This window comes from Siniperca chuatsi, linkage group LG14, assembly GCF_020085105.1.
Source record: "Siniperca chuatsi isolate FFG_IHB_CAS linkage group LG14, ASM2008510v1, whole genome shotgun sequence".
NCBI classification, from domain to species: domain Eukaryota; kingdom Metazoa; phylum Chordata; class Actinopteri; order Centrarchiformes; family Sinipercidae; genus Siniperca; species Siniperca chuatsi.
The window spans coordinates 13,268,108-13,277,339 of NC_058055.1; the positions used below are offsets into that span (position 1 = coordinate 13,268,108).

The following is a 9,232-nucleotide window of genomic DNA, read 5'->3' on the forward strand; positions in this document are numbered from 1 at the left end:
TAAAATGGAAACACTCAAGTACAAGTAGCTCAGAAAAGTATGTGTCCACTGCTGGATACAGTACAAAATGTCATTTCTTAACCAAACATAGGCATGCTATGCTATTGCAGAAACAATGTGGCGTAACTGATAGGGAAAGTGAAGCAATCTTGATTTTCTGTTCACTGACTGATATGTTGAAAATATTTTAGTTCTCCTTCTCTCTTCAAGTCATTTCACACAGACAACACATCCAAATCACCAGATCGCTGTACAGTAAGAGTTTAATATTCCATCTGTGCTACACGGTAATTACAAAAATACATAGTAACATAACATATAACATCAAATAGCATCCAAAATATTCATATAAACTTTATAAAGAGGAATTTATAAATAAGCATTTTTGTGAAAAAAGTGAGCCATTCTGGGTACACAGGGCATACTAAAATCAGAATATAATTTAATGATCAGGTAAGTGCATACGGGTGTGATTATTGGCTAGGGTTACGGCAGCCTTGGACAATAGAAAGAGCCCTGTATTTATCAAAATGTTAACTGGAGGTAAACAATACTGTTGTTCATTCCACCTTTACAGTCCCAGCTCAGATCTGTACAGTTGGGAAAAGTTTGGGAAAACCAGCGAGTGCTCCCTTGAGTCGCAGGTTATAAATGATTCAAACTAAAGCAGATGTGCTTGCATGACTTTTACATAGTACAGGAGGAGAGTCGTTTCTGCTGCTACAGAATTTAGGCAGTAAAGGTCAAGTTTGGGAAAGGTTCAATCACAGCATTATTTAGGTACAGAACAGGTTTTATAGTAAAGATCACAGCATGATCACTCAGAAAACGAGGCAAGGAGTTTCTGTCATCCACTTCTGCCAAAATAATCATGCAACATGAAATAAAGGCAAAAGCTCAGAAAAACACTAATTTTGTTGATGGGGTTTGGTTGGATTTCTACTAAATTACATATGACTTGCTATAAAAAAAAAATCTGTGCATTGTCTTCAACCAGCATGACTATTCCATGCGGGGTGAATTTGACAGCAGTCGAACAGTATGTATTAACAGGGCAACCATGACCAGTCACTGGAAAACTGAAAATAGATGGACAATAGCGCAAACTTTCTTGCACAACTGTTAAGCAAATACAGTAGGCTTGAAAAGGTGCTCATTGGAAAAAGGCAAACAAGTTAAAAAAAAGAAACAAATAGTGTCCAGTACATCACCCTCCTCCCCCCAATAAATCTTGCCAATACAAGTAGGGACGTGGTGCTCTTTACTCAAATGGATCATTCCCTTCTAATCTACAGATCCAATTAAATCATAATCAGCTATTTTGGCTTTTACTACATAAACATTTTAGAAGGCGCACCACACCTGTGTGTAATGGTGAGTTAGTGTGCAGAAATACATACATGTAGGCCTTTACCTTTAGTGTGTTAGTAACCATATCCCATCACACAAACACCTCTCTGCGTGGGCCTTTTTCCTGAGCAGGCTGCAGCAGGAGTGCCGGGCCAGGGAACGGCGCAGTTGTGTGAGTTTGTGTGCTGGCATCCAGCTGTGTGTCCGGTGTGGCGGGAGGGCTGAGGAATGAGTCATAGTCGAAGCCTTTGAGAGGCTGCAGCGACAAAGTGAGGCCTCGTCGAGCTTTGGCGGCTCGGTCCGGTCGCTCTCTCAGCTCCAGAATCACCTGGACAGGAAAAACCACTTCACTTTGTTTGCATATTGAACATTTCTTCAACAAGCTGACTCATGTTTGAAAAGCCAAACTGACTACATTCAGACATTTGTCGGTTACCTCCACAGGCTGGCGCTGCAGTAGGGTGAGGTCAAAAGTTGTTCCATGGAAGAAGGTTTGTCGTTTGAAACGCTCGAGGGTCTTCAGGCGGCGGCAGGGGGTTTTGCACAAAAGCTGGACAGAGAAATGTGTGTAGGTCACGATATGACATCAAACTAGCCAAACTGAGCAGTTAGTAGATACTGATGCATGTAGTCAAATAATCAGAAGTGTAGATTTGAATGTTTTGCAGCAATATGATTACACTTTGCGTAATTACCTCGGTTATTAGCAAGGCCAGTGGGGGGCTGAAGCTGAGGGGAATTTCATAGGGAAAATTCCTTACTTTCCTTAGCATACTGCAGTGGTCTGATTCTGGAGACACGGGGAACTGAGGAGAGTTTGAGGTGCATGAAGATAAATAATTCAGGGTGTTTTCATTTTCAGAAAGCCAGATTTTAGACTTTTACATGGCAAAACATAAGGCTTCTAATGACTAGATTTAAGAAAACATATAACAATTAATTTATATCATTGAATTTGAAATGCTTTTAAAAGTTTTTCCCACAACTTACACATACTTAAAATGTAAATTACAAAAATGCAAAATTACCTGATGAAGAAAGCATCAAATGCATTTTGCATAATCTTCTTTTACAGTAAAATTCAAGCTCAGCTACGTCACTGAAATAATAATTGTGAGTAATATCTGCGTATCATACAAGACGTACTGAGCCTACTGGCAACAAGACCTCACCTTCCCAGTAACCAATGAGAAAAGCAGAATTCCCAGTGACCACCAATCAGCTGCATGGTTGTAGGGTCCGCCACTCAGCACCTCTGGGGCTGCAGAGCAGACAGAGCACGCTCACAGCACTGGATGTACTATATATTTGTACATTAATATATTCACTTCCTAGTATAATAGATTAAAATAATGCATAAAATGTTAATCTGTTAATATGACCCAGCAGATCTGATGTGATTCACTACAGAAGTGGATGTGGTGGAATATTACTCACCCATATACTGGATGGTTCCACAAATGGTAAAAGCTCTTCCTCCTCTCTCCAGGCGACGGGACAAACCAAAGTCAGCTAAGCGGAGGTGTCCTAGAACAGACCATTTTCTCTCCATCATTATGCATCTCTAAATTCAGATTGTTCTTACTGATGCAGTTCTGATCTCATTAGCGAATGTAGCTGGATACAAAGGCTGTTCCCTCTCAGTAACAGATGTACTGTTTGTATTAATGTGTATGCGTGCTGTGCACAGTCAGGATGTTCTCTGGAAAGCTCTGTGCATCTCCTGCACACCAGAGCTATGCTGCTCTCTCTTGGGGAAGTGTTTACTCACCGTTGTCTGTCAGCAGGATATTCTCCATCTACAAAAAGAATGCCAAAAAGACTGAATCAGACACCCATCCATATTCACCAATGTGCTAAATGAACTATATTAAGAAAGCCTTGGATTTCTTATTCGCATTATTAAATTGCTAGTGAATTCTTATTCTACACACAAAGTTGGACATTTTAATAGTATGAAAAAGAAGTCATAAAAACTGATTTGTAGCCTGTAACAGCAAACTTTTACAAAACACATCATATGCTGTATTTTAACTGCATTGATACATTTCAATAGAATTCTACTTCAATAAAAATATAAAAGTACAACAGGAAATCTTAATGGGTTAAACACAGGAATGCATCAATGGACTGACTAACAAACAGTAATTAACAATGTGTGTTGACAGATTAGGAAACGTTTTATGTTAATGAATAGATCTACTCTGAACTGGTAGAAAAAATGCCTAATCTCTACCACACAATATATTGTTCAGTAAGATAAAAACAGAAATTGATTTTTTTTTAAAAAACATGGATGATGCACAAAGACCGCTGAGTTGGCTGTTCACATATGAAACATGTAAGCAGGGCAGTTACTTGGAGAAATCCCTTTATCAGGATAAACTTTAGGCTTGTAGCATTTCTTTCTTCTGCTATTTGGTGCCCAGTTTATTTGACATTTTGCTCATAAACATGCGATAGCTGAAATTATGTAACATAGAAAACTATAACTTGTTAATTAAGGACTGATGTTATCTGTAATCTTTGTTAAAAAGAAATACATTTGTTTGCATTTTGTACCATCAATCAGAATAAACGGTCTCTCATTTTGGTCCCAACCTTGTGAATTACTTCCCTCTCTTACCTTCACATCTCTGTGGATGATCCCAAAGTCATGCAGAAAGCCTGTGAAAAACCAGCAAAGAAGAGCAAAAATATAAAACTCAATCAGAGAACAAAAATGTTTCATGTCCACCCTGTCTTCCTTCTGGCATATTAAAAAACATGGCACTGCTTTGTTGCTATGGGAGATCCTTTGAGAGCTCATCTCATTTTAATTAGACCTCTTTTTATAATTACATATAATTAAATACTGTTAGCTATGGTGGGAACTTACCCGCAGACATCTCTGATCTAATTAAGATATTTGAGGAGAAAAGTGCAGGTGTATAATATAGAAGTAGGTTGAACCATTTCTCTTAGTATTATGTAGTACACTCACCGAGCGCACATCCCAACTCTGCTGCAAACACTCGTACTGTGTCCTCTGTGAACTGGCCAATCATCTGCCAGTAGGTGTACAGGTCTCCCGTGCTGCAGTAGTCACACACTGCGGGAGTAGAGGCAGCATTAAAAACATGCCTCTGTATATCTTCTTCTACAAAACCAAACAATTTTGATTTGATTTGATTTACTGTAGTTTGCCGTGCACGCAGTTTTGAAACGTAAAGGTAAAAAGTAGGTTGGGGAAGTGAATAGTGTGTGTGTGTGTGTGTGGAATAATGGATCATCCCTCTCTACTTTGAGATAGTAATCTTTGAAATGCTGCTATAGACAACAACAGAAGAAAGGAACATTTTGGCCTTGACATTGCTGACTGAGCTGCTATACAACAGCATTGTGTAAAGTTCTGACCCACTGAGAACAAGTTAACAATAATTTTCTGCAGATGAAGGCCCCAAGGAGCCACCCTCCGTAATACAGGAGGATGGCTTTTTATAGTCTCGATTTGATGCAAATATGCCCCATATCTACATTTATGGCTTAATGATTCAGCGATGATTCACTGTTTGAGCAAGCAGGGGCGTCCTCTCTTTTGAATGTGACACGTGTGCTCTTGTTGAGCTGTAGCAGCGTTCAACATCTGGTCCCCGGGCTAACACACACTCTCTTTTCACAGGGGGTGGGGAAGCAAACAAACTGGGTCACACTTTCTGAGTCAGTGGCTGATTTGGGGAAAAAAGGGAAAATGCTCTGGAGGGGGCAAAGCAGATACAGGATGCACAGGCAGTGGTAGATTGGGGTTGCTGGGTTGTAGGGGTTAAGGTTTGAAAAAACAGAATAAAAAGACTTCATTGTAATCTCTTTTATCTTTTATTCATCATGTTCTAGGTGCCGGGTCGGGGATTGTGGATAGATTCTGGACTACCAGTGTTGAGGTGAGAAAAGGTGGAGTGAGGGGTTTTTGGATAGTGGATCTGGGTTGGGTCACTGGTCTCTGGCTGACTCACTAATGTAGAGGTGGCGCTGTGTCTGCCAGCAGTCCTGGAGGTCATGGACAAATGGATGGCGAACCTGACGCTGCGGGCAAAGGTCCAAGATCAACCTGAAAAATCTCAATTGTGGCCATCGATCAAAGAGATGTCCATACTTTTTCCCCTCACTGGGTCCAACTAGTTTTCTGAGATACTGACTTCACTCACAGCTTCAGTAACTTCAGGTCTTGTTGGTGAAATTCAAAGACTCAAAATTGTTTGGAATTAGACATGAAACTGGTTAAAATTAGACATCACAGGCGCATCACAGCGAATAGAAATACCTAAATAGTTCCACCTCCTCAGATGGATTACAGTGTGTCCCACCTCATATCAGATGATGTCTGAATCCATTCACAGCATAAGCTTCAGTCTTACCTACATTTAATTTATACTGGAATATGAATACATTCCATCAATGTTGATATAATTAATAATCAGCAATGTATAGGACATCATCTGCATACAGACACAGATATTTTATGTTCTTTTTTCACATGTCATTGCTTTCTCTTTAGACAGCTTATTTTGTTTTTACTTAGGATACCGGTCAATAACTCATAAACGCATATCTAATGTAAGTATGTAAAATATTGATTATTGTATGAAAAGTGGCTGAGGAAGCTGAGGTATACTGATGACTGATGAATTTGGGGCTGCATTTACTATTTCAAAGAAATATACTGTATATTAAGACTTCTAAAATTTACAAACTCACAATGATTTTCAAGGCCTGTTCTTTATACCCACCTGGACTATAACTTCTTCTTTTGACTGCTCCAAGACCCCAAGTCTTAGAATCTCTGATTTAGGTATAACCTGTTGGCCGACAAAAATACTGAGATGAAATAAGACTACGCAGGACTCACACAGGCCTGTAAGGATTTTGACATGTACAAAAATATTTATTTCACAATTATAGTTTACGACAACAATCTCTTTGGAGTGTATGTTAAAAGCCTCAATGACTACAGTTAAAATGACATGTCCTGACCTCAGGGTAATTTTGAATAGTTTTTACTGATGTATCAAGGACATCATGTCTGTCTGTCTTTCAACTTTAGCGCATTCGCACGCACCATTTTCATGAATGAATGAACTGGCTGTTAATTTGTGGCTTTGATCAATCAAATAACCACATTGAAAATGTGAGATTCGGGCACTCACTTTGACAGCATATGTTTTCTGTTTGGTCTTGTCCTTCACTTTCAAAATAGGTCCAAACGAACCCTTGGCGATGTAACTCAACACCTGGTGGAGACAGAGAGAAATCAAGCAAAAACATCAGAGGCAGGCCAGGTGAAAAGGTAAAAATAGTACAAGTAATGCATTATCCAATCATAACAAGCCTTCCACATTATTGGATACTATGTTGGCACTGAGGTCTACCTGAAAGTGTTCATGCCCAGGCACAGTTTTGTGGGGGAATTCAGGCAGGAACATGTTAATGAACCCCGGCAGGCTCCACTCTGCTCTCAGCTTGTCTGGGCCAACTCCCGCCAACCTCAGGACGTGCTCCGGGATGTCGGGGGCCTTGCCTTGGAGCATTCGACGCGGGCCCAGACGTAGGGCAGTTGGAGCCAGGCGACAGAGGCTTGCTGGGATAGACAGACCCATGCTGGAGAGGAAGCCACGCCATCCAGATGAGAGGTCCTCATCCTCCTGCCCTTCAGCATGCCTCTGTAAGGAAGACAAGGGAGAAGGATGCACCAAGAAGCAGTTACAGCACAGGTTAGTAGATGGTGCTGCAGGTGTTATTACCCTGCATGATTATGGATCATGGCAGTGAACATGCTTTCTGGGAAGACATTTGAAAAAAATCCTTTCATGTGAATTTCCTACCAAGATCTTAAAGGGCCTCACCGGTGTTTCTGCGTGTTTTAGCCAACTTCTAGGGTCTCAAACTGACAAACACTATTAATCCAGGAACTGTTCACTGGGCACAGCGTTGGGGCTGTTTTACGCAAGAACAAGTAACGACACTTAACAAGGCAGGCTAAAAGCAACGTTCTTCTTTTTCTTGACCTTTTGGGAGTTCATAGCCCAAGAAACTCATGAGCCAACAGGGCTGGTATGAGCCATGCAGGACAAAGGGAGGCTCTTAAAACATATGTGTATATTCACTATTTAACTAGGGGAAGTTGCCTAAGCATTGCTTCATATTCACCCACTGGATAGCTGCTCAGTGCAAACACTGCACGCTCCTCTGCTGTTGGATTACAGTATGTTTCCAACTCTGCAGCTCCACATAAGCAATTGGATATACTTATTCTGTATATATATATATATATATATATATATATATATATATATATATATATATATATATAGTTTCTGAATTACTAATTTTCCATCAACCTGCTTTGTCCAAAACTACTTCAGTCACTGATTTCCTTCGTTTTTCAGAATTACCTGTGGTTGCAAGACCATATATACAAAATGCAATCTCTTCCTCCTACTTAAAGATTTCCTACTGTATGGTTGTTGATTGCATTTGCAAAATGGTCTAACTTACCCCAGAGGTTAGAGAAGTCAGGGTAGTGTGGTATGCCGCTATAAACTCCCATCCTGGTAACTTTCTGACATTGTGCAAACCCCCCACAATGCATCAGTGGAGGTCACTGGTCTACATCCAATCTGCAGTCACTCGGTCACAGAGCCTTTCCCCCCGCTCCCCCATGGGCTGCACAGCAGATCTGATGCTCTGTGCTGCAGGATGTGTGTAATCAACCATGCAGGATGTTATTATCATCCGAGCCAAATTAAGGGACACATCTATAGTCACCCAGCAGAAATAACTGTCATCAATGCGACATCCGCCTGGCGCATTACAAGAGACTGGGCAATGTTAGGATTTCATTTGGACAGTGTGTTTTAAGGTGTTCAATTGCCAATAGATGTTTCGATGTAAATACCGGAAGCGTGACGATTTCGCCTTCAAAGTAAAAGGTACCTTGGAAGACAACAGAAAATGTTTTAGGGATATTATGAAGTGTAATATTAATTAACTACTAATTTATCATTACGTACGCAATTTGATTACACTTTAGTACACACACACACACACACACACACACACACACATATATATATATATATACCGCTAAAGGTAACGTTAAAACATTGCCATCCAGGATTGACACCGTCGTTACTGCCTGGTGATTTCGGGAACCAAATCATCGCCATGGAAACAGGGAACCCCCCCTAAGTGCGTCACACCTTAGCAACCAGGAATTTCACTCAACTCACCTTCCTGTTTTTACTGCCGTCGGCCCCCATCAGTGTGACAGGACATCAGCTCGGTGCACCTGCTCTTCATCCAGGCACTTCACGGTAGCCTATCCACAGTTTCATGCACAACGCGCAGACTAGTTTATGGTTTGGAGAAGCTAACTAATACTCTATAACAACAATCCGCAGTTGATCAGGCTATCCGGTGCAAAAGGTGATAAGATATGGCGACATAAAAACAAGTTAATCCCGAGTATGGGCAACGTCAGCGCAAATCCGCCCACAGCTTTTCCATCCAATGAGACTGCAACCTGGTGGAGTTGAGCTCCCCCTGCTGCTCTGTAATTAGAGCCGCAGACATCAACTCTACAGATCAGTTACAATTTCTATTATCGTTTGCAGCATTTGCATGGCAGAGAACAAATGCATGCATCAATACCACTATGCATGCATTCTGTGGCACCTAGTGATTCATCTTCAATCGACCTCCTCATTCAACTCTTCCGTTCACTTGTTCTAAAAATAAACCAGTGCATGCATAATTTCTGCTGCTTTAACACGATGTTAAGAGCAAACCCCACAGGGCAACATCAAAGGTAAAGTCATGCATGTTTGTAGCATAAGCAGTGAGCCCA

The 9,232-nt window shown here is 40.8% G+C and overlaps 1 protein-coding gene across 2 annotated transcripts; it reads right to left on the reverse strand.

Moving 5' to 3' along the window:
• Nucleotides 1-245: 245 nt before the first annotated feature.
• rskrb (ribosomal protein S6 kinase related b) lies at nucleotides 246-8,895 on the reverse strand. Of its 2 annotated transcripts, XM_044222350.1 has the most exons (14): nucleotides 8,616-8,895; nucleotides 7,882-8,075; nucleotides 6,756-7,046; nucleotides 6,534-6,617; nucleotides 6,117-6,185; nucleotides 5,343-5,412; nucleotides 4,334-4,441; nucleotides 3,977-4,017; nucleotides 3,122-3,149; nucleotides 2,788-2,877; nucleotides 2,523-2,611; nucleotides 2,046-2,156; nucleotides 1,787-1,900; nucleotides 246-1,678 (listed from the first exon to the last, which is right to left on the reverse strand). In XM_044222350.1, the coding sequence occupies exons 3-14, from the start codon at nucleotides 6,981-6,983 to the stop codon at nucleotides 1,442-1,444; spliced, it is 1,269 nt and encodes a 422-aa protein (XP_044078285.1). In that variant the 5' UTR covers nucleotides 6,984-7,046; nucleotides 7,882-8,075; nucleotides 8,616-8,895; the 3' UTR covers nucleotides 246-1,441. The 2 variants fall into 2 exon arrangements, with proteins under 2 accessions (XP_044078285.1, XP_044078284.1); XM_044222349.1 differs by lacking the exon at nucleotides 7,882-8,075.
• Nucleotides 8,896-9,232: the final 337 nt, after the last annotated feature.